General features: G+C 42.3%; 1 protein-coding gene across 2 annotated transcripts in view; it reads right to left on the bottom strand.

The window, feature by feature from the left end:
* The window catches only part of SDK2 (sidekick cell adhesion molecule 2), a 491,418-nt gene that overhangs the window by 19,247 nt on the left and 445,944 nt on the right, over positions 1-26,227 (bottom strand). For both annotated transcript variants that reach the window (XM_056817207.1, XM_056817208.1), the window contains 5 exons: positions 23,622-23,747; positions 11,493-11,657; positions 10,076-10,216; positions 8,835-8,973; positions 6,352-6,478 (listed from right to left, as the gene is read on the bottom strand). In XM_056817207.1, coding sequence (XP_056673185.1) covers positions 6,352-6,478; positions 8,835-8,973; positions 10,076-10,216; positions 11,493-11,657; positions 23,622-23,747 — 698 coding nt within the window. The remainder of the gene's footprint in view (positions 1-6,351; positions 6,479-8,834; positions 8,974-10,075; positions 10,217-11,492; positions 11,658-23,621; positions 23,748-26,227) is intronic.

The raw sequence follows: 26,227 nt of genomic DNA, 5'->3' as shown, positions 1-26,227 counted from the left end.
GTCACCTCTGCTCCTGGATAACTTTCCTGACACGAACTTCAAACCAGCCAACTCCTTTTGAACATTCCCCACTAGAACTCCATGGGGGTGGTAATGACCTCCTTTCTTTGACTTCACATCGTCTGTTGCTTTACACCTTCCTAAGGCACTGATCATATAGAATCATATTCTGGCTCTCTGTGCTCGAGTCTTATCCCGTTCCAACACTGTACATTCAATGAGGGTCGAGATTAGGTATCATCTAATCTTGGCATCTTTCTTAGTACCTCGTGCAATGGTCGGTTCCCAGTTTGCTACTTAATATGCAGTTGGTTGTTTTTATAAGTTGGAGGAGACTTCCTGTCCTACTGACCTATTTTATTAATTCAATAAGGGATATTCACACAAAGTGATCACAGCTTCCTCCAAGACTGTGTAAAAAATGGCTGGGTACCTCCTTTAGCTAAGTCTCTTAAACGTATATATAAAGGAAGCACTTTAGTGTGGAAAATCAGTTATTCAACTTGTTAAGGATTAATTTCTCATGTGGCTCTAAAATGCATTAAAAAGTTCCATAAAAATGTAATCAAGGATTTTGATGAATGGAAAAAGAGATAAACCAGTCACACAGCAAGGGAGCTACATGGCGCAGTGAAATTGTCTTGGAGTTAGGAGATTGGTTTGAGTCACTTTTTACATTCATTTCAGTTTGTAAGATCCCTTCCTTTTTAATGTTTCCTCAACTACAAAATAAGGCTATGTAGCACAATAGAAAGATCCTTGGAATTAGAGCCAGATAAGTCTAGGATTCTACTCCGGTCACTGACAAAAATTTATCTTTTTAAGGTAGTTAGATGGTATAGGGGGTGGAATGCTGGGCCAGGGGTCAGGAAGACATGAGTTCAAATTCAGTATTGGGGGCATGTAGGTGGCTCGGTGGACAGAGAGCCATACCTAGATATGGGAGGACCTTGGTTCAAATCTGGCCTCAGACACTTCCTAGCTGTGTGACCCTGAGTAAGTCACTTAACCTCCATTGCCTAGCCTTTATAATTCTTCTGACTTAGAACCAATATATAGTATTGATTCTAAGATGGAAGGTAAGGGAAAAGGGAGGATGGAAGGAAGGAAGGAAGGAAAGAGAGAGAGAGAAATAGAAAAATAGAAAGAGAGAGAGGGAGGGAGGAAGGAAAGAAAGAGAGAGAGAGAGAGAGAGAGAAAGAGAGAGAGAGAGAGAGATGGATGAATGGATGGACATACAGTGGTAGAGAACCACACCTAGAAATGGGAGATTCTTGGTTCAAATTTGGCCTCAAACACCTAATAGTTGTGTGACTCCAATTGAATGCAAAATACTTTTCTACTAGCAGCAATGCAATAATCCAGGACAATACAGAGGAATTTATGAGAAAGAATACTATCCACATCTAGAGAAAGAACTGTGAGAGCAGAAACGCAGAAGAAAAACATATGATTGATCATGTAGTTTAATACGGATATGATTGGGGTTTTAATGTTAAAAGATCACTCTGTTGCAAATATGAATAATATGGAAATAGGTTTTGAACAACAATACATGTGTAACCCAGTGGAAACAGAATCTAAGTGATATTAAATGATTTGCCAATGTTCATGTAGCTGCAAAATGTCAGAAATGGGACAAGAATTCAATCTTCTGATTTTAAGTTTTTTTAATTAAAAAATTTTTTAAGCCCAAGTGTCCCTATCTTGCCCAGGCTGGAAACGCAGAAGACCTTCTTGGGCCCAATCCCAATGCTTATTGCTTTGGGAGCCTTGATCTATTTGATTTCTGACCTGGGCTGGCTCTCTCCTCCATGGACAACATGACAGCTCCCCTATCTCCAAGGATTTACCACATTGGTGTTGGGCTTAGTGTGGATAATAGATTGGCTCAGACTGCTGTAGACAAGAACTCCCAAACACGAGCAGTCCATCAGCCCCAGCCTCCCTGGTAGCAGGGATTACAACTAGGTCCTAATTTGTGTGATTCCCCTCAAATAGTCCCATTAATTGAATTCACACTGCATATTTTTACTGAGCTAGAACCAATGGTCTTATTTCATACGTCTAGTCTCTTTTGTGCTGTTTTGACAATATAATTATAACTTTGAATAGCGTGAATTTACATATATGTGGTCCCTAAAGGAGATTAGTTAGATGGGCTAATGGACAGGCATAGTCATCTCTCCAATATACTATGCTGCTTCAGTTCTTTGGGGTTACACTAACAAGTGGAAATCACTCTGGGATCATATTGAGTCCAAGTTAGGACAGGGACAGGGACAAGATAAGGCGTCATTCCAAGTTACTTTGATTAATATCACTTTCATTTCTCCTTTCTCCCTGTCTAAGTTGGTTTTCTCTTTCAGTGGTAGCCCTTTTTTTTGCTATTTATATTTTGGTATATTATAGTAGAACGTTCAAATCTTTTGGGTCTGTGAATAAATCATTCTCTCTCTCTGGGTGTGAATTTCCTTATTTACTCCTAAGGAAGGTTTAGATTCTAACTTCTATGATCCTCTGGGTACACATGGCATGAGAAGTGGGCTGTGTGGCCAGAGGAGTAGTGTGTTTGATGACTTGCAGTTTGGAGTGCTGAGAGCCTAAAGGATCCAAAGATGGCTAGGTGGTGCAGTGGACCCAGAATCAAGAAGCCCTGAATTCAACTCTGACTTCTGGGCAAGTCACTTCACTCTGCCTCAGTCTCCTCATCTGTAAAATGAGTCAGAGATAGAAATGGCAAAGCACTCTAGTATCTTTGCCAAGAAAACCCACTCTCCACACAATTAAAACTAGATCTAAACAATTGGAAAAACATTGATTGCTCATGGGTGGGATGAGCTAACATAATAAAAATGACCATCCTACCCAAACTTATATATCTATTTAGTGCCATACCCATTGAACTACCAAAAAACTATTTTACTGAATTAGAGAAAACCATAACAAAGTTCATTTGGAAAAATAAAGGATCAAGGATATCCAGGGAAATAATGAAAAAAAAAATACAAAAGAAGGTGGCCTTGCAGTCCCAGATCTCAAACTATATTACAAAGCAGTGGTCATCAAAACAATTTGGTACTGGCTAAGAGACAGAAAGGAGGATCAGTGGAATAGACTTGGGGTAAATGACCTCAGCAAGACTGTCTATGACAAACCCAAAGACCCCAGTTTTGGGGACAAAAATCCAGTATTTGATAAAAACTGCTGGGAAAATTGGAAGACAGTGTGGGAAAGATTAGGCTTAGATCAACACCTCACACCCTACACCAAGATAAATTCAAAATGGGTGAATGACTTGAACATAAAGAAGGAAACTATAAGAAAATTAGGTGAACACAGAATAGTATACATGTCAGACCTTTGCAAAATAAATGCAAAATAAATCATTTTGACTACATCAAATTAAAAAGTTTTTGTACAAACAAAATGAATGTAACTAAAATTAGAAGGAAAGCAACAAATTGGGAAACAATCTTCATAACAAAAACCTCTGACAAAGGTCTAATTACTCAAATTTATAAAGAGCTAAACCAGTTGTACAAAAAATCAAGCCATTCTCCAATTGAAAAATGGCCAAGGGACATGAATAGGCAATTTTCAGTTAAAGAAATCAAAACTATTAATAAGCACATGAAAAAGTGTTCTAAATCTCTTATAATCAGAGAGATGCAAATCAAAACAACTCTGAGGTATCACCTCACACCTAGCAGATTGGTCAACATGACAGCAAAGGAAAGCAATGAATGCTGGAGGGGATGTGGCAAAGGTGGGACATTAATGCATTGCTGGTGGAGTTGTGAATTGATCCAACCATTCTGGAGGGCAATTTGGAACTATGCCCAAAGGGTGATAAAAGATTGTCTGCCCTTTGATCCAGCCATAGCACTGCTGGGTTTGTACCCCAAAGAGATAATAAGGAAAAAGACTTGTACAAGAATATTCAGAGCTGTGCTCTTTGTGGTGGCCAAAAATTGGAAAATAAGGGGATGCCCATCAATTGGGGAATGGCTGAACAAATTGTGGTATATGTTGGTGATGGAATACTATTGTGCTAAAAGGAATAATAAAGTGGAGAAATTCCATGGAGACTGGAACAACCTCCAGGAAGTGATGCAGAGTGAGAGGAGCAGAACCCGGAGAACATTGTACACAGAGACTTGACACACTGTGGTACAAGAGAACGTAATGGACTTCTCCATTAATGGCTTTACAATGTCCCTGAACAATCTGCAGGGATCTACGAGAAACAAACAAACAAACAAACTATCCACATTCAGAGGTCAAACTGAGGGAGTAAAAACACCGAGGAAAAGCAACTGCTTGACTACAGAGGTTGAGGGGACATGATCAAGGAGAGACACTAAATGAGTGCCCTAATGCAAATACCAACAAGAAGGAAATGGGTTCAGAGCAAGGACACATGTGATACCCAGACGAATCTGGTGTCGGCTAGGGAAGGGGTGGGGGGATGGGGGGGGAAGGGAGGAAAGGGAGGAAAAGAAAATGATCTGTTTCCAATGAACAATGTATGAAAATGACCAAATAAAATAATGTTTTAAAAACTAAAAAAAGAAAAAGAAAAAAAAACCCCAAAGGGGGTCAGGAAGAGTCAGACAGTGCTGAAGAAACTGAACAAGATCTCTTCTGACTGTTCTCATAAGTCACCCCATTTCCCATCTCTGGACATTTCTGTAGATGGTTCTTTATGCCTAAAACACTTTCTTTACATCTTTATTTCCTGGCTTCAGTTCAAGTCTCACTTTCTGCAAGAAGTTTTCCTTACACTAGAGCCTTCCCTCTGAGATGATCTCCAGTTTACTCTGTAAATTATTTTTTGTATGCTCTCTTCCATTAGACCGGGAGCTCCTGGAGAACAGGGACTGCCTTTTGTCTGCTTTTGTGTTCCTAGCACTTCTTATATAGTGCCTGGCACCCAATAAATGGACTGGCCGTGACTCTAAAATTCTCGAATTCTCTGTGGCTCTGAAAGGGTTTTCTCAAAGGAGCACATTCCTTAGAAACCACCTCCGTCTGATAGGCACCAGGCTGTCCTCCATGCTTGGAACGTTCCCCCTCTTCCCATCTACCTCTTAGAATCCTGAATTTCCTTCAAAGGGAGGTTTGTGCCATCTTTTACACAAAGGCTTTCTTGATTCCCTCTTTGGCAAGGTCTCTTGCCCTCATATGAATATATACATGTATACACACACACATATGTATATACACACCCACTATATAGTGAAAGATATATTTAGATACATATAACATATATTTAAACATATACTTATATATTTCTAATTATAAATATTTATATCTGTATCTGTGTGGAGAGTATAGTATGTGTGGCTATTTATATAGACCTCTATATATGGGCAGCTAGATGGAGCACTGGGATAGTATTGGGCCTGGAGTCAGGAAGACTCATCTTCTTGAGTTCAAATCAGGCCTCAGACCCTTATTAGCTGTGTGACCCTGGGCAAGTCACATACTTGCCTCACTAGCAAGGCACTAGCTTGCCTCAGTTTCCTCATATGTAAAATAAGATGGAGAAGGAAATGGCAAACCACTCCAGAATCTTTGCCAAGAAAATCCCAAATGGGGTCACGAAGAGTCAGAAACAACTGAAAAATGACTGAACAACAAATCTATCTCATATCCATATCTGGTTAGATAATAGAACCTTCCTCTCTCAATGGCTCTGCTTTGCTCTCCATTGCCAAAGTTACTTTTTCCAAGCAGATCAGAGCTAAGTCACTGATGAATGCTTCTACTAATTAGCAGGGTAGCACTCCCTCCCTGTCTGTCTTAGTGACAGCTAACATTTTGAGTAATTGATCTTTATCAAATAGAGAATTCCTTCCAGCTTAATGCGTTATACTGATGTGGGCTTTGCATGGGCAGCCTCAGAGTTTCGTGCTAACACACGCATCTCTTGGTCTTTGGTCAGATGCTGGGCATTGGTGGGGGGCAGCCACAAACTGGATTCTGGCCTTGTGGGCTAGACTCTGGGGAGACCCTCCATCCTCATGGCCCCCAAGCCTTGCAGGGGCTGCTCTTGAGTCCAGTTCTTATTTCTTTTTCTTTCTTTCTTTCTTTTTAACCCTCACCTTCCATCTTGGAGTCAATACTATGTATTGGCTCCAAGGCAGAAGAGTGGTAAGGGCTAGGCAATGGGGGTCAAGTGACTTGCCCAGGGTCACACAGCTGGGAAATATCTGAGGCCAGATTTGAACCCAGGCCTGGCTCTCCATCCACTGAGCCACCCAGCTGCCCCCTCCAGTCCCTATTTCTGTGTCTTTCCAGGCTCAGGGTACAGAGCCTCCATCTTAGCCGGAGCCTTTCCCTCACCTGAGAGTCTGAGATTTCAGAGGGCTTCTCTGTCAGGCTGCTGCTTTCTGCTGGGATCAGGTCATTGTACTTGGTGACATCCTCATCCGAATAGTGGAGGCTGCCTGGGCTGGGTCTTGGAGGAGACCTGGAGAGAAATGGGAGAGGGAAAGAAGGAGGCTCTGAGGTTTCTCCTCCTGGCCAGTTCTTAAGCATCCAGCGTCTTCACCTGTCCCTTTTTTGGCTAAGAGCTCATTAAGCCTTTCCTGCCGCTGGCTGAGGTGGGGTCTGGCTCCTGGGCCGTCAGGATGGACACAGGACAGAGGAGCCTCTGGCTTTTTGCGGGAGGAAGAACAAGGGGGGCTGTAGGAGAGAGGCCAGAAACGAGGCTAACGTAGACATGAATTGCCAAGGATGTTTGCCCTTCCTTGGGCCTGACGTGAGCCCCGTTGCTGTGTCCGGGACCTCGGTGCTCTATGGACTCCACCTGCCCCTCCATGCCCAGCTTGATGGGCAAAGGTCCACCCCTTCCGATACCCTTTCTGAGATCCTTGGACGCGGCTGTGTCCGAGGCAGGGAGAAGGGCTGGCCCCGCTTCTGAGGCATGCCCTGGGACCAGAGATGCCCCTCGCCCCTGCCCCGCAGGCTGAGAAGACCTCACTTCACTCAAGGGGGTGCCCCGCTGCTGCCCTAAGGGTAAGTCACGGGAGGCCCCGGGGGAAGATCAGCCCATTGGGGAGCTCGGGCATGTGCGAGGGGGAGAGGCACGCTGTGTGTACACAGTGGGTGGGACAAGGGCGGATGGGGCAGGGAGGGAGAGGGGGAACGGTGAGGTGCGACGTGAAGTGTTCCCTTGTTCGGCCGCGGCCAGTGGGGCTGATCCGTCCATCCTGAGTCCTGCTGGGGTCCTGACGCTCTGCCCTCAAACAGCTCTTTCTTTGGGACGGCCTGGGGTTTGGCTGGAGATGAGAGCTCGGCCTCTCTGGCCAGTAACAGGCCTCTTCTCCCCCCTCCCCCCACCTCCCTCCATCCCTCCCTCCCCTTGCTGAACACACACATCGCTTCTTCCACTCCAGCCTGGGAACAGAGGCTGCTTTGTTAGCTTTGCCTGGGAGAGTCTTGAACTCCCTTCCTCCCTGGGCCGCCTTCTCCTGATGAGGCCGAGACATGCATGCTAAGTAGATCCCGGGGAGGAGCCATCGGACCCCCTTTCCTTCCCGGTCTTCCCTAAACCCTAGAAAAATAAGATGTCCAGGGCACGTCTGGGGACAGGATCGCGCCCCGCGCAGCTCCTGTTTCCTAGCTCTCATCAGCCCCATGGCTTGAAGCAGAGGATGATCGGCTGTGAGAAGCAGCCTACAATCTGAAATGAGGCTGGAGTGAGAACATGGGCAACGTGTCCTTTTGCTCTTGTCTGCCTCTTAAAGGCCAGGGAAGATCCTGGACCTTATAAAGAAATACTGGTGAGGAGAAGGAGGGGAGATCAGTCCTAATAGAATCCCAGACCCCCACCCGATGAAAATTTCCTTCCCTCCCCCCTATGAAACAATTTTATTGAAGTTCATTAGAAAGACTTGACAAAAGTCAAACAAGGTGAAAATATATGCATACATGATCTAATAAACCTCACTCACTTTCCTTATTTTTGAAGAGACTCAGAGCACCCCAGATCCTGAGGTATGGGGCCCTTAGAAAATAAAGATGGGGGACAGCTGGGTGGCTCAGGGGATTGAGAGCCAGGCCTAGAGATGGGAGGAGGTCCTGGGTTCAAATCTCATCTCAGAGATGTCTTATCTGTGTGACTCTAGGCACACTTAACCTCCACTGTCTAGCCCTTACCTCTCTTCTGCCTTGGAATCAATACTTAGTATTGATTCTAAGGTGGAAGGTAAGGGTTTAAAAATAAGTCATTTGAAAAAGCATAACTCTATATGGCTTTAAAACACTGAAACCTGTTATTTTATTGATTATGGGGATCTCTGGAGGAAAAAAAAATTCTACCAATAGGGACTGTCACCTAGTCTTCATTGGATAGTTTGGAGATCTGACCATGGTCCTGGGAGGTAAATGACTTTCTCAGAGTCATATATCCAGAATGTGTCAGAGGCAGGGCTTGACCTCTGAGATCCACACTCTATCTACGATGCCACACTTCCTCTCATGTATATATATGGCATATTAGTATAAAAATATTTAGAAATCAGGGTCCACATCTGTTTTTTCTTTGTCTCACATATCTTACTATGTCAGGTGGAACCAAACCAGCTTAAACAAATCCCACTTGTAAGGCGTTGCTTGGCAGCCCTCTCCCCTGCCATCCTGAACACTGATTCATTGATCACTACCCATCTTTTAAGGGGATTTGAATTTTTCAGGACTGGCCTCAATCCCTTGGCTGTTTTCAGGTTCCTGGCTCTCTTCTTTACATTTGGGAATTCTGAGGGCCCTGATACCCAGCTCACAAGGTTTCCAGCCTCCCGCCTACCTTACAGAATATTCTCTACCTGGTATAGATCCCATTCTTCCGACAGAAGGAGTTCTTAACAGAGAGACGTCGATTGTTGAGTTCCAGGGCTGGGAAGCTACTTTCATCCAGGCTGACCATCTCTCCGTGACCCAAGGCACTAGATTTGGCATTGTTTCCTGGGGGAAGGGAAAGAGGAGAAATGATGGACAGCTGGCCACTTCTACTGTATTTTCCCCAGAGTGCTTGGTCCTCTCGTATTCTGGGGTGGGGTGGGGAGGCAGGTGGGTTTCCCTTGAGAGAGAACCCCTTCCCCTCCCTGGTTTTTCCTGTTGGGATCAGATTAAAGCCACTGAAGTGAATGGATAGAAATACTAGAGGGGACAAGAAGAAAGAGAAGGGACAATTTTCATTCCACATCTATTGAGTGAGTGCATGTTTCCCTAAGAGAAGGGAGGAGTATTGATGCCTGTCACTTCCACTATAACATTGGATTGCTTGTGTGGTCTTCTTCATGGTCTTCTCCCCACTCCAAAATTAATGGTTGGACTTGGCTTGCCACTCCTCTCCCTTGCTGCTGCAACACTGATCTACTGACTCCCACAAACATCTTGACTTGAAATAAATTTCTCCTTTAATTGAATTAAATTCTTTGGGGTTGGCCTCAGACACTTGGCAAAGACAAATAAGTAGTTTCAAGGTCCCTGTCCCTTGAACAGAGCTATAGCTAGTATGGAACCAAGAGTACTCTGTCCCAAGATCAGAAGTAGGGCACGTTTCTTATCTTTGGTGACTGTTGCCTCTATACCCCTGGAGTCCTTTATTTTTTCTTTCTTTCTTTTTTTTTAAACCAATACTGTGAATAGGTTCCAAGGCAGAAGTGTGGTAAGGGCTAGGCAATGGGGGTTAAGTGACTTGCCCCCCCAAGTCACACAGCTGGGAAGTGTCTGAGGTCAGATTTGAACCTAGGATCTCCCATATCTAGACTTGGTTCTCAATCTTCCTGAGCTACCCTGCTGCACCCCCCATTCCCCCACCCCCAGGGTCCTTTAGCTCTTTTTTTTCACCTTTTCCCTACAATGGCAAGGGTTGGGTCCTCTCCCTCCCTCTTCTTGGTATGATTATCTCTGCTGTCAAATTGTATTTTATACTATCTCTTCATTCCTCATCGTCTCTAGTGGCCTTCTACTGTTTTTGGACCAGGTAAAAATATTCCCAGTTATAGTTCTGGACGAGAGCAGTGGTCTCAAATCCCTTAGTAGAATGAAGTCCCCAACTTACCAGAGTCTGACTTCTTGGCATACTTCTTGCTTTGACCACGGATAATGAGGACGAAGACCAACAGAAGGATAAATATGAGGCCGACCAGGGCGATGACCACGAGGAACCACCACTCTTCATAGAATGGATTGGCTTTCTGGGCTAGAACATGGGTTGGGAGTGAGCACCTAGAATGCTCACCCCCTTCCAAAACTTTCCTGGACTTAGATTCCTGCTTAATCAGGGGATGCACTTTACAACTGGGATCCTGCTAACTATGTCCCAAGCTGTGTCTGGGGAGGGTTGGTACCTCTGCACTCCCTGAAAAGGTAAACGGTCCTGGGTGTAGAGGGAGAGGCATCTAGTCTGCTCTGCAGCTAGGCTGGAGCATACTTCCTGAAGCCAGTTCTAGCCCTCACTCTGAATCTCTTCTAGGGGTAAAGAAGAAGGGAATGCATCCCATTGGGGGCATGAGAATGGGCTCTCTCCAGGGAGGATTTTATACCACTTCCTTTTGGGGACTGACTGTCACCTCTCAGACAGATACACTCTTTCCATCTAGGGATGAGGCACTGGGGTATGACAAGTATTTTTGAGTTCTTTTAAAGAGTCTGGTATGGTGATCTGTTCATAGCAGGTGCCCACCTGGCATTTTTGATTGACTAGGAGTTTAGGTATTTTTATTGAATCTTAGGGGAAGATGGATATTTTTCCCATGAGGGTATGTGGGAGGAAGAAAGGAGCAGGACAAATTCTTGGAACTTACCCAGAGCACAGAAAATTTTAGTTATACCCCTGACTCACCAGGGTAGGAAGTTGGGAGGAGACAACTCAGTGTTACTGTTGTAAGTGTTTTTAAATAATGACTAGGATTTGGGGCATAAGATCAAGTAACCCAATCTCATCTTAAACTCTATAATATCTTAGAGATTGGAGACATGAGGATGAAAATTCTTAGTTCACCCTGGTAATCACCCAATATACTTGGAGGTTGCTTCTCCAGAGGCTACTGACCCTGCCTGGGTATTTTTAGTTACCAAGGAAACAAACAACTTATTGGCACAGTGCCCTAGATCTCTCTAGGGATCTCAGTTTCTAGTTCCATTGAAACTCCCATCTCAAAATGATGGATTTATCCTCCCCCTTCCCTGCTGGATTCCTTTAATGGTAACCAAAAAGAGGCAGCTGAGTCTAGAGAAGATAAACCCTCTAGTTTCCTACAAAGTTGAAAGCTGAATCAATTCCCTGCCCCTCTGAAGAACACAGGAAAAGGACTTGGTTGGAATCCTGCCTACCCCAGCCTCCCACTCCCAACCCTCTCCTATCCTGGCTGTACCTTCCCTCCTCGTCTACCATGACTACAGAGAGGGCATATTTGGATGCTTCCCCAAGCCAAATTTTCCCACCATCCAGCTCCCCAGATCCCAAAAGATAGTACCTGGGACAGATTGGGATGGGCTGCTAGGGGTGCCATAGCCATAGTCATTGACAGCAATGACTCGGAAGTCATAGCTGACCCCGTGCTTTAAGATGTCCATACTGAACGTGTAGGAGGTCACTTCCTTAGGAATGTCCTTGATGAGGATGTCCCAAAGCCCTTCATCTGCAAGGCCAGAGAAGAGGAGGTTAATATGGTGAGGGAAAAGAGGGAGAATCTCATCTTGCATCTCCATCTCCAATGACTCTCATCTTTTCTCAGTATACGTCCATGGTGCTGACTCCCTAATCCTACCTCTACCACACCGCAGCTAACTTTATCAGCAGTTCTTTGTTCATCAAATAACAGGGGAAAGAAGCTCAAATTGTAGTAGGGAGGATTTCTCACCAGCAAGATTAAAAAAAACAAATGACCCTTGCCTTCTGTCTTAGAATGGAGGCTAAATATTGGTTCCAAAGCAGAAAACTGGTAAAGGGCTAGGCAACTGGGTTTTTTTTTTTTTTTAAACCCTTACCTTCTGTCTTGGAGTCAATACTGTGTATTGGCTCCAAGGCAGAAGAGTGGTAAGGGCTAGGCAATGGGGGTCAAGTGACTTGCCCAGGGTCACACAGCTAGGAAGTGGCTGAGGCCAGATTTGAACCTAGGACCTCCCATCTCTAGGCCTGACTCTTAATCCACTGAGCTACCCAGCTGCCTCCGCAACTGGGGTTTTAATGATTTTCCCAGGGTCACACAGCTTGGATGTATCTGAGGCCAAATTTGAACCCAGGACCTCTAGTCTCTAGGCCTGGCTCTCTATCTACTGAGCCACTTAACTGCGCCCACCTGTAAGATCTCAAAGAATGTGAGATACCCTTAATGCAAGTCAATAATCATTTATTAAGTACCTTCTCTGTGCCAGGCATTGTGCTAAGAATAGTGGTGTGATTAGTTTAAGCCTCATCTTTTTAATTAAGAATGAGGAGGATCTGGGGAGCAGGATATTTTATATCAGGCAATATCTGTTATTTTTGCTTTCCTTCCCAATGCTGTTCCATCTAGCCTCCTTTTCCTTGGGGAATCACTTTCCTATAGTTTTTGACTTTGATCTGTGGGTGCCCTCTTTATTTTGTTTAAGATTATAGGACGCTGTGAGCAGCTAGATGGGTTAGTGGTTTGAGAGCTAAACCTATAGATGGGAGGTCCTGGGTTCAAATGTGGCCTCAGATACTTCCTTGCTGTATGATCCTGGGCAAGTCCCTTAACATTGATTGCCTAGTCAATACCACTCTGCTGCATTGTTACCAATATATCGTATTGATTCTAAGGCAGAAGGCAAGGATTAAAAAAAAAAAAAGACCATATGGCTCTTGTGTCAGCTAGATGGCTCAGTGGATAGAGTCAGGCCTGAAGATAAAAGGTCCTGAGTTCAAATCCGACCTCAGACACTTCCTAGCTGTGTGACCTTGGGCAAGTTACTTAATCCCAATTGCCTAGCCTTTACCATTCTTCTTCTTTGGAACCAATACATAGTACTGATTCTAAGATAGAAGGTAAGGGTTGAATAAAAAAGATCATATGTTTCTTTCTGTAATGGTATGTAATTTACCACTGATTCACAAAAAAAAAAAGCAATGAGCGGAGGATGTTTAAATCCAAAAGCACCAATCATGGCTCCCCTAATCATTCATCATGGAGATGGGAGTTCGAGAAGGAAAGGGCATCATGTGTCTCAAAGGGAGTATACCCTGACCATCTGGGCAGAATGGGACTCAGTGGTAAGGGCAGGAATCTTATAAGCCAGGAAGGGTATCAGATCAAACTGCTTACCATCTCTGAGAGCGGGGAGGGAAGGAGTCAATTTGTATAGTATAATTTCAGAAACTGTATGTTGAAAATTATTAGTGCATGTAATTGGGAAAATAAAATACATTTGAATTAAAACAGAAAGGATACAATCACTTGAGTAGGAGGAGGGCTCGTGTAAGGGTACCCCAGCCCAAAGACACCTTACATCACACAGGAATGAACAAAAATCAGCTCCCTGGAAGGTGCTGTGGTATGGTGAAAAGGGCATTTGGGTTTGAAACTTAGCTGTGCAACTGCTGCCTATACAACTGGGCAATGTACCTCTGGTCAAAATTATTATGCAAAGGGGGCAGCTAGCTAGTAGATCCAGTAGATCCTGGAGTCAGGAGGACCTGGGTTCAAATCTAGCCTCAGATACTTCCTAGCCAAGTGACACTGGACAAGTCACTTTGATTTTCTTAGCCGTTGCCACTCTTCTGTTGTAGAAGTGATACTAAGAGAGAAGGTAAAGGTTTGAAAAAGAAAAAGGATTATTATGTGAAAGGTCATAGGAAAGCTCTGTTGTTCCATAAGACCCTACCAAATATTTGAAAAGGATCTCCTTCCCCCATTGCCTAGCCCTTACCACTCTTCTGCCTTGGAACAGTATTGATTTTAAGACAGAAGGTAAGGGTTAAAAAAAAAGATTAGCAATAAAGAAACCTGAAAAGAATTATAAGTAAGCTCCTCTATCTAGTCTTGAATTGAACACAAAGAAAGCCAGAAGTTGGCAGGGGGAAATAAATGAGTCTCGCTGGGGAAGCTAGCACAAGAGCAGGTAAATGTAGAAGCAGGTAGAGGTGGGAAAGGTGGGAAGAGGAACGTACCATAGAAGCCAGTGCAAACTCAGATAAACTAATGAGAAGTTGGCAGAACTGGGAAAAGGCTGTCAGTGTGCCAGGGAAGCCAGTGTGAGTTCCCACAAATAGACCTCAAGCTACAGAAGCCAGCCAGCTAGGGGAGAGACAAGCAATAATGGGCTCCAGTAGCTGGGGACTTGAAGCCAGATCTTGTTCCGGATCAACAATGGCCTGCTAGAATAGAAGCAGGAACAAAACCACTAACCAAAGATCTCTGCTCAGAAAGACTCCTTGGAGCGTTGGAACCACAGCAGAATTCAGGGACAATGCAGCACTGGGGTACTTGTGCCAGGGCACAATACAGGAGTCCTGGGACCAGAGTGATCTTTGGTATTGCACTGGAGCTTGCTGGGGACACAGCAAAAGATGGAATCTACTTGGAGTTTGGAGATTGTGCAAGGAGAAGACAGTCTGGCCACGGTCAGAACTTGCAGTGGACACCCACCCCTTCCCCCAGAAGATAAAGGCAGAAGCCTGGTATTAAGGAAGAAGGTAGGAGTGAAAAACAAAGTACCCGAGGCAGCAACATCCAGACAGATTCTCCTAAAGAGAGTATGGGATTAAATAAGATCTATCTCTCTAATCCAAGAGAGTCAAGAGGGATTTGCTGCAGAACAAAAATCACAAACCAGGGAAGGAGGCTTAAAATATGAGCAAACAGAAGAAAACAATGAATGCCTGAAGAAATAATATAAAGTAAGAGAAACTCAAGAGATTAAATTTAAAAAAAAAAAGAAAGAAAGAAACCCTAAGATTACGACCCAGAGGGGGTAAAAAAGTGACTTGGCCAAGGAATACAAAAGTAGCTAGAAGAAATGAAGCAAGAGACTAAAAAAAAATGAAATGAGAATTTAGAAATGAAAATGGAAAGGAGAACAAATAGCTTAGAAAAGAAGAAGGAAAATTTAATCCAAGCAGTGGACTCTTTGAAAACCAGAACTCAGAACCAGGACTACATTCCATGAGACAGAAAAAAAAAATTAGAAGAAAATTGAAGTTTGCATTATCAAAAAGAACTGACCAGGAAAAGATTGAAGAGAAAGAATTAAGGAATCTGTGGATTCAAGAGAAGCGAGGTGGATAGATAGCCTGTTCTGGAGACAGGAAGTCCAGGGTTCATATCTAGCTTCAGACACTTCCTATCTGTGTGATCCTAGGCAAGTCAGGTAACACCTCAGCTGCCTAGCCCTTCCTACTTTTCTGCCTTGAAACAGAAACTTAGTATTGATTCCAAAACAGAAGGTGAAAGGCTTAAAAAAAATCAATGGGCTCTGAAAACTGAGACCAAGTAAAAAACCTAGACATCATATTTCAAGAAAACATAAAAGTTAAACTAGAAAGATACTATTAGGCAACTCCTGAAGGAAATCTCTACTGAAAATATCCAGGAATGTCATGGGCTGAAAGCAGGAAAACCACATTATTCTTAAATGCTTCAGAAAAATGAAGTAATATCACAATTTAACTTATATGGGTATCATCTTAGTACTTGAAGGGAAAGCAAATCAAATTATAGGGAGAAAGACAAACTATATATGTGACTCTTTCAAACCAAGAAAAATCTGAAAAAAAAATGTATATATTAGAAAGAAGTTAAGAGCCTAAATACAGAAAAGATAGATATGATAGGTTTTTGGTGATTACTGAAGAATAAAAACAATATACATAACTCAGCTGTGTATGATATCTTTATAAGGACTGGACAAGTTTTAAAGCATAAAAATTTCATAAACAAGTGGAGAAAAATTAAACACATTTTTTATTCTGATCACAATGGGCATTTGGAGAAAGGATTCAGAGTTAAATGGAAACTATTCTTAAAGAAATAGTAGATCAAAGACTAAATCAGAAATAATCATTTCAAAGAGATCTTGTACTTGTACAAAAATATTTATAGCAGCTCTTTTTGTACAGGCAAAGAAATGGAAATTGAGGGGATGGCCATCAATTCAGGAATGATTGAAGAAATTGTGGTACATGTTGGTGATGGAATACTATTGTGCTAAAAAAATGATAAGCAGGATGATTTCAGAAAAAGCTGGAAAGATCTACATGAACTGATGCATTGCACACAGTAACAACAATATTGTCCAGTGATCAATTGTGAAAGACTTGGCTACTTTCAGCAATGCAATGATCTGGGACAATTCAGCAGGACTTATAACAAGGAATGCTATCCACCTCTAGAGAAAGAACTGTTGAGTCAGATGCAGATCAAAGTCTACTGTTTTTCACATCAATTTATTTACAGTTTTATTATGAGATTTTGGTTTTGTATGAGTGTGCTCTTATAACAGTGACCAATTTGGAAGTGAGTTTTGCATGATAATACATGCATAGCCCACAAGGGAGGGAGATGGCTTAGATCTTATTATTTTGAAAAACATATGTTGAAAAATATCATTACATGTAATTGGGAAAATAAAGTATTTTTAAACTAAAAAAAAGAGATAAGATAAAACAAAAAATAATAATTTCAGCAAAGAAAATAACAAGACAATGTATACTTTTGGAATGAAGCCAAAGTGGTGGGGGCAATTTTCATCTCTAAAGATTTTCATCAACAAAAGAAAAGAACAAATCAATGCACAGAACTTAAAAAAAATTAGAAAAGCAACAAATCTGAAACTACCCTAGAACATAAAAACATACATTCTAAAAACAAAAAAATACTTAAAACTCAAATTAAAAATCACTAAGATGAAAATTAAAACCAGGAGCTGTTTAAAAAAATCAAAATCATGAAAAAATTAAAAATCTAAAAAAGACAGATTGTTAGCTAAAACAAGAGAAGACAACCAATTTGCCAATATTAAAAACAAAAATGAATTCACAATAAGTAAGGAGGAAATAAGGGAATTTATTGGAAACAATTTTGTCTATATGGCAAAAAAAGATCTTAAATAAAATGGATGAATATTTATAAAAAATATAATGCCCAGATTAATTGAATAATAATTAGAAGTTTCAAATAATGCAATTTCAGAAAAAGAAATGGAACTACTCATAAAAGAAAAAAACAAGAAATAGATGAATTTAAAAGTGAATCTTGTAAAACATTCAAAGAACAATTCTAATATTTAAAATTTCCTGAAGAAGAAAACATGATTTATCACTTGTTTATTTGGGTAGATGAGTTGGGTTTTGATTTTATAAGATTACTCTCTTACAAATAATGAAAAATATGGAAATGGATTTTGAGTGATAATACATGTATAACCCAGTGAAATTGAAATTGGAGGGGAGAGGGAAGAGGGGAAGGAGACTACATGAATCATGGGAAAACTTATGTGTAAATGTATTACTGGAATAAAATAGAGAAAACATTTAAAAATATTTAAAATTTTGAATATTTTCAACATGAGAACTTGATTTGTGTGACCATATTCAATTGTTATACTAGAGGGCTTTATTTTTCCTTTTGTGAAGAGATATACTTTGAGGAGGTCTATACAGAAATTAGAGAGTAATGATAATGATGCTTAAAAAATGAAGAAAAAGATTGGAAATTGTGTCAATAATTCATAAAAAAAAAGAAGACTGGGGTAGCTAGGTGGCTTAGGGGCCAGAAAGTCAGGCTTGGTGATGGGAGGTTCTAGGTTTAAATTAGTATCAATTCTAAGACAGAAGATAAGGATTATTTTTTTTTTTAAAAAGGGAGAAATAACTTAAATTCTAGACTACAAATTATACTTTTGTTGTTGTTCATCACTTCCAACTCTCTGTGACCTGATTTGGAGTTTTGTCAGAAAGACACTGAAGTGGTGATAGCTCACCTGACAGATGAAGAACTGAGGCAAAGAGTAATTTATCCAGCTACTGTCTGAGGCCAGATTAAAAGTCATGAAGGAGCAGCTGGGTGGCTCAGTGCATTGAGAGCCAGGCCCAGAGATGGGAAGTCCTGGGTTCAAATCTGACCTCAGACACTTGCTAGCTGTGTGACCCTGGGCAAGTCACTTAACCTCGATTGTCTAGCCTTTACCACTCTTCTGCCTTGGAACCAATACATAGTATGAAATCTAAGACAGAAGGTGTAAGATTAAAATTAATATCCAATAACTCCAAGTATCTTTTTTAATAAGATTTGTTAATAATCACTTGAAGTAGAAGTATGGCCTGAGTAAAGACAAGTTTATAGGACCCTGAAAGCAGGAGAAGAGAGCAGGGGAGAGGTGGGTTTACAGAAACCTTATCTCCAGAACGTAAGGACATAAAGTAAGGATGAAAGTGGGGTTCTGGAAAACATAGTCCTGGGGTACAAAATTCCAATTACCCAAAGGTAAGGGTTTAAAAAAAAAATAAAAAAACCCAGAGAGAAAGAACATTATCCACATTCAGAGGAAGAACTGTGGGAGTAGAAACACAGAAGAAAACCAACTGCTTGATCACATGGTTTGATGGGGATATGATTGGGGATGTAGACTCTAAATTATCAACCTACTGAAAATATCAATAACATAGAATAGGTCTTGATCAATGACACATGTAAAACCCAGTGGAATTGCTTGTTGCCTACAGGAGGGGGATTGGAAGAGGGGAGGGAAAGAACATGAATCTTGTAACCGTGGAAAAATATTCTAAATCAATTAAATAAAAATTTCCAAATTAAAAAAACAAGCCTGGAATTTGATGAAATTATAATGGATAAGCTTGGCTCCAAAGAAGAGACATAAGAAGGTACCACTTCCCAGCTGTGTGACCCTGGGTAAGTCACTTAACCCCCATGGCCTAGCCCTTATCACTTTTCTGTCTTGGAACCAATACACAGTATTGATTCTAAGATAGATAATAAGAGTTTTTTAAAAAAAGAAGGCACCTTTGTCCCTTCTTTACATAAGCTACATAGACACTCTGGGTGTGGGATACCAACAATAACATGGTGGTTAGTTTTATTGAACCATTTCCCCCATTTCTTTTGTATTCTTTGTGAAAAGGAGTGGCTCTCTGTGAGCAGGAGGCAGGGGCACATAGAGGGCTATATAGGTGATGGAAAAACCAAAGAGCAAGAGAAGAAGTTGAGCCTCCCCCTTATTATTTAACCTATCCCATTCCCACAGCAAATGGAGAGGAAACATGGGTCCCAATAAAGGGTTGGCCAATGGCCAAAGCTGCTAGATGGGCCCTGCTGCAGGCCTGGGTGCCAGCCCTGGGTTAATGGAACCCCCTTCTAGGGAAGGAGCACAGGAGGATGCAAAACTGTCTTTCTCTTTTTTGCTTTGGAAAGTTAGCATTTGCTTGGTTGGCCCACGTGGCCGGAGGGCAAAGGCTGTCTTTGAAATGAATCAGGGACCTGTCTTTGAAATGAATCAGGGACGACATCTGTCAGGGCAGGGCAGGGAATGAGCTCGTCACCTTGGAAGCGATGTGGTCCTCCGGAAGTCAAAGGATGGAGGGGGGTGGGGAGAGGAAGGGGAAGGCCAGAGCCACAAAGACAGGCTTTAGGTGAGTTGGAAGAACACACCCGCTCCGGGTCTTACAAGCAGTGGGGCGTAAAAAGACGGGCGATGGAAAATGTGACAAGGCTTCTCTTTCTCTTTCTCCCCAGGCTCCTTTTCTTCCCCTAAATGGTTTCCTGCTATCACCTGTGCATCGGTTCAGGCCTCTTGCATCAAATTCAGAACCTTTACCTCCTCCGTAAAATGAAGGAATTGTCTCCTTGTGGGCTCCTACCACCCACTTCATATAGCAATGGAGACAGGCAGAAAGTTCCAATTGAAACACTTGGGGCCAAATTCTGGTCCTCCTCGGGATATCTGGAAAAATCCAACCGGTCTGAAAGTAGCAATATTCACAATCTCTACCCCGTCCTCTACTTGTCTATGCCTTGGGAGTATGAAATATCTTGGCCAAGAAAACTCCAAATGAGGTCATGAAGAGTTGGATGTGACTGGAATGAATTTGTACAGATGAGGAAACTGAGGCTGGAAAAGTTTAAGTGACTTTACCAAGGTTACACAGTAAATGCCTGAGGCAGGATTTGAACTCACAATTTCCTGATTCTAGGAACAGTCTCTTAACAGTCATGCAGCAGCCAAATCAATATCAATATTATTACTGCTTTCTTATATCAGTGTAATTATCTACATAAATTAATGGATATTTTCTGTCTTAATTACTAGCTATTCACTCTGATTTCTTGACAGTCCTTGAATGACTACCGATATCATAACAGGTACAGAAACAACCCTCTCTCTTTTTTTCAAAAATGGAAATTTACTGGATACTTTCCATTTTAATTACTAGCTATTTACTGTGATTTCTTGATAGCCCCTGAGTGACAACAGTCATCATAACAGGTACAGAAACGCCCTCCTCTCCTTTCTAGAAAAATTCAATTATTAGATATTTCCATTTTAATTACTAGTGTGATTTCTTGATAGCCCCAAATGACTACTGTCATCATATAACAGGTATAGAAACGCTTTCCTCTCCTTTATAAAAAAATGAAATCATTAGATATTTTCATTTTAATTACTAGTGTAATTTCTTGATAGCTCCCAAATGACTGCTGACATCATAATAGGTACAATAATGACTCCCTCCCCTTTAAAAAAATGGAAATTATTTTATATTTTCCATTTTAATTACTAGCTATTCATTATGATTTCTTTATAGCCTCTGAGTGACTACTGATGCCATAACAAACACAGTAACACTCCCTCTCCCACTTTTTATTTTTATTTTTAAAAATCCTTATCTTCAATCTTAGAATCAATACTGCATATTGGTTCCAAGGCAGAAGTGAAGTAAGGGCTAGGCAATGGGAGTTAAGTGACTTGCCCAGGGTCACACAGCTAGAAAGTGTGAGGTCACATTTGAACCCAGGATCTCCTGTCTCTAAGCCTGGTTCTCTATCCATTGAGCCACCCAGATGTCCCCCTCCTCCCTTTTAAAAGCTGAGATCACCTAACATCTGATGTCACTGAAGACTTGATGTCTTGTGACAGCAGCTCTGATCCTTGACTCTGGCATCTCCGATGAACTTGGAAGCCTAACAACAGAGGGAGCTGGCAGTGGCCAAGAGCTCCTCAGGGTAAGCTGAGCCCTGGAAAAGCAGGTGTCACAGCCAGTTGTGAAACGGGAGCTAGGAGAGTAGCCCCTGAGCAAACTGATCAGCAGCGCAGCCTCTGATGGCTTTGGAAATTCTCATGATTCAGTTTCAGGCATGACAGGAGAGGCTGGTACAATTACAGGAGCTGCGGGGCAGAGACAAGACTCAAAGACTCCGCTTGGAGCATCTGGGAGAGGAGGCTGCCTTGGTCAGAGCCCCCTTCAGTCTGATCTCTGTTGTGAAAGAGGATCCAACAGCCTCCCAAGCCTGCTGGGACACTCAAGCCCTGGGAATATGCCCAGCGTGTGACCTCAGTGGGGAAAAAAACTCTCTGTGGGGGTAAAAGCTACCTCTGGGCTGGGATGAGCTCGAGCCAAGTCCCCTGCACTCATGATCCTTGGCCAAGTCCATATTTATGTTAGGAACTTCCCCGAAGGGGTGGGATTCATCAGCTCTAGAGAAATCCCATTCTGTACTGAGCAATCTCAGAGTGTCTGCTGTCTAGTCCCCAGTGGGCATTGCTGGAGCCATGGGAACCATGAGGAGTTGCTTTGAGCAATGGCCTCAAACTTTTTTTTTTTAAACCCTTACCTTCCACCTTGGAATCAATACTGTGTATTTGTTCCAAGGTAGAAGAGCTAGGCAATGGGGGTTAAGTGACTTGCCACAGCTAAGAAGTGTCTGAGAATGCATTTGAACCCAGGACCTCCTGTCTCTAGGTCTGACTCTCAAGCCACTGAGCCACCTGCTTGCCTTCTCTAAAGAGGTTTTTGATGGTACATTCCAGGAGTAAAATAACAGGATGAGATAAAAATAAAAATAACAATATCTTTAAAATAATTATTTTACTTATGGCACAAAAAACTCCTCTTTTTGCTCTCACTTTAAAATACAATTTTTTAAAGCTAGAGCAATATGATTGATTATATTTTGTTATTTTTGAAACTTGTGGTTTAGTAATTGGTGATGCAGTCACTTAAGGTCTGGTTCTAAGCTCAGTTGATTTCCATGCTTGATATTTCAGGGGCTATCAGAGTTGAAAAAGATCCCTTGCTGAGATGGGTAGACTCAAACAGAAGAAACACATTATTGATTCTGCTTACTAAATTACAATACTCATTTTCCATTTTTATCCACCAATTATGCAAAGGTTTTTCTTAAATTATAGCTAGTACATTGCTCTCCCCCCAAGAAATATAAATATTTATGGGAACAGGAGAAAGAATAGGAAAACCAGGAAGTGGAACCATACAGCATTCCTTCTTCTTTGAGGGAAGGTGACAGAGTAAAAAGCCTCTGGAGATCAGGTACCAGGAACCTGGCAATCAGAATCCAGGTCAGGAAGGGGGCTCAGCAGAGGCTGCACGTGCCAGTCCGAGGACTCCAGTGGACCAACCAGGGCACCTCCTGGGATGTGTAGGTACCCTGCCTTGGAGGGTACTGATCTGTGCATTCTTCAGTAAAACCCACACAGACAAACCAAGTAGGCATGCTCCTTATGCCAGGTCAAAGGAGTCTTTTGAATTCAGTAGCTCACACCAAAGACAGTGGAGGTAGCATTAGGATTCTGGGCAACCCTGATGAAAAGTTTGTCCCCTTAAACCTCTCTCCTTAGCCATGGGTAGTCTTCAGGCTAAAACCAAAATTTGATGTCCAGCAAAACTCAAAGCAAGGGGGCAGCTAGATGATGTGGGACTTAAATTAATATCCAGCCACTCCAAGTATTCTATTTTTATGAATTTTATTAATAATCACTTGAACTAGAAGGAATAAAAAGGAAATAGAAGTAAAAAACCTTAATTAAATTCTAACTTAAGTTCTGACTAAGTTCTCCTTTCCTGTTAAAAAAAGGCCAGCTCCACCAAAGCCCTGACAGTAAGACAAGAGATAGAGACACCAAATGTGATGTGAGGAGAGTGGAATCCTGGGAATTGTAGTTTTTTAGGGTAACAGATTCTAATTACACAATGGCTCAGAGGACTGAGAGCCAGGACTAGAGAAGGGAGGTCCTGGGCTCAAATCTGCCCTCAGAAACTTCCTAGCTGTGTGACCCTGGGCAAGTCACCTAACCTCATTGTCCAGCCTTTAATGTTCCTCTGTCTTGGAACTATTACACAGTATTGATTCCAAGACAGAAGGTAAGGGTTAACAACATCAAAAATTCCACAAGCTGGTTTTTCTTTCTGGGGCACTTGGGATCCAGCCTCTTCTCCATATATGGCGCCCTAGCCATGAGATATTATCAGACACTGTAGACCCTAAAACACCAGCATTTTCACAAGTGAAGGAAGGTTCTGTCAGAAAAGGTAACTGGAGGGAGTAAAGAAGACAGAGTGTGCAATATAGGATGTTGGGGAAACCAGAAGGGAAAGATAGCTGGACTGAATGTACCTGAGGGTCGGGCCTCTATGACATAGCGGGTGATGGGTCCTTTGCCAGGGTCTCCACTAGACCAGTGAATGGCGATGGCGGAGCTGTACCGAATGATGATGGGAATTCCAGGGGGTCCAGGAGCACCTGGAGGAAGAATTCAAGGTCAGTCAATCAATCAATGTACAATTATGTATTAAGCACCCAAACTAAACACTAGGGATACCGGGTCGGGGTGGGGGACAGCCAGGTGGCACAGTGGATGGAGTGCAGGGCCCAGAGTCAGGAAGACTCATCTTCCTGAGTTCAAGTCTGGCCTCAGGAACTTACCAGCTGTTATGATTCTGGGCAAGACACTTAACCCCATTTGCCTCAATTTCCTTATTTGCAAAATGACCTAGAAAGGAAGTGGCAAACCACTCCAGTATCTTTGCCAAGAAAACCCCAAATGGGGTCATTAAAGAGTTAGACATAATTGAAAAACTGGTAAGGGATACAAGTACAAAGGAAGAAACAATCTCTACTCTTAATGAGTTTATATTATAAATAGAAGGGCAGGAATATTAAAAAAAATACATATGTGGCATAAATATAAAGGCAATAAATACAAATTATATATATATATATATATATATGTGTGTGTGTGTGTGTATATATATATATATATTAGGTGGAGAGTCAAGACAAAAAGTATTTATTAATCATGTAATATGAGCCAGATGCCGCACAAAGTGTTGGGGATCTGAAGAAAGGCAAAAAATAGTCTTGACCCTCAATGGACTCATAAACTAATGGAGGAGAGAGCATGTAAACAACTATGTAGGAAGCAGCTGGTTGGTTCAGTGGATTGAGAGCCAGGTCTAGAACCTGGGTTCAAATCTGGCCTCAGACACTTCCTAGCTGTTGGACCCTGGGCAAGTCACTTAACTCTTAGCCCTTATCCTTCTTCCGCCTGGGAATAAATACACAGTATTGATTCCAAGACAGAAGATAAGAATTTAAACAACAACTATGTAAAAATGAATACACAGGCTCGATGGGATGTGGGGAAGGCATTAGCATTAAGGGGGAACAAGAAAGGCCCCTTACAGAATGGAGGGTTTTTAGGTGGTACTTGAAGGAGGCCAGGATTTGGAGATGAGGAGGGAGAGCATTCCAGGCATGGGAGATGGTTAGTGAAAATGCAGTGAAGAGATGGAGTGAATCATGTGAGGAATAGCAAAGTGGGCAGTCACTTGATCCTAAAATATGTGAAGGGAAATAATATGTAAGGAAAATGGATGGGCGTAACTCAGTGGGAGCTGCCCTGTTTCTCATCCTCTGCCACGGCTACTAAATTAAGAGAGAAGAGGAAGAAAAAAAAGGAACCAGTGATATCTGGTACTTTGTAAATATATGTGTTATTTGGAAAATATAAGTACTTGTTTCCTGGGAGGAGAGGGAGGACTCCTCTTATCTTCTCTAGCCCTCTCACTTCCATAGATAGTTCTTTTTGATTATTGAAGGTAAAGAAGTACATTGCATTTTTGAAATGAGATAGAGAAGTGGGAAGTTTCCACTTGCTGGAAGAAGGTGGGGAGAAGACCATCAACAAACACTGGGTGAAGGAGACAGCTGAGTAGTTCAGTGGGTTGAGAGCCAGACCTAGGGACAGGAGATCCTAGGTTCAAGTCTGGCCTCAGACACTTCCCAGCTGTGTGAACCCCCATTGCCTTTTAAAAAAAGAACAAAAAACAAAACAAAACAAACCCAAACACTAGGTGGCAAGAGGGCAGACCTTGGTTGCTAGTGTATTGCCGAAATGTCCAGGGATGGAATTGATCAGAGTGGGCTGGGGTAGAGGAGGGAGTTTGGGGAAAGGGTGAAGAAAAGGCTGAAAATGCAGAGCTCCCAAAGACAAACTGGGCTCATTCTACAAAATCAACTCTGCTTGGTCTGGAAGTCACAGAGGTGTCAGTCGCAATATCCCAGGACTGGTCATACATCGAGAACTGGAAGGGCTTTCTGGTCCTGAGGCCAAGGGATACTAAAGAGGGGACCTGATGAGCTTTTGTTCATTTGTTTCAGTTAACTCTTTGTGATTCCATTTAGGATTTTCTTGGCAAATATCATGGAGTGGTTTGCCATTTCCTTCTCTGGCTCATTTTACAGGTGAGGAAACTGAGGCAAACAAGGCTAAGTGACTTTCCCTGGGTCATAACAGCTAGTAAGTGTCTCAGGCTAGATGAGGGTTCCTGACTCCAGGTCTGGCACTCTAACCACTGTGCCACCTAGCTGCCTGCAGAGATTGGTAGCACTTAATCGTAGGGTCATAAATTTAGAGCTGGGAGGTTTATCTGAGGTAATCTAGTCTATCTCTCCTTTCCTCATTTATAAGGGCTGGAAACTGAGGCCCAAAGTCACTGATAGTAAGCTATAACCTTATAATTTCCAGTTCTTTCTTCTTTCCTAAATACCCTTCATCCATCCCAGTCTCTGATCCTGGCACTGTCATGGCAGAGAAACAGAAGCAGATGAGGGGATCGGGCTGTGAGGTGGTATGGTGGCCATCCATTGAATGGGTGTGTTTCTGACACCCTCAGAACATGGAGGGGCTCAGAACATAGTGTGAGGTCAGGGGCTGGGCA

The sequence above is a fragment of the Monodelphis domestica genome, chromosome 2, assembly GCF_027887165.1.
Source record: "Monodelphis domestica isolate mMonDom1 chromosome 2, mMonDom1.pri, whole genome shotgun sequence".
Lineage (NCBI taxonomy): Eukaryota > Metazoa > Chordata > Mammalia > Didelphimorphia > Didelphidae > Monodelphis > Monodelphis domestica.
This window is presented reverse-complemented; position numbering and strand designations above follow the sequence as displayed.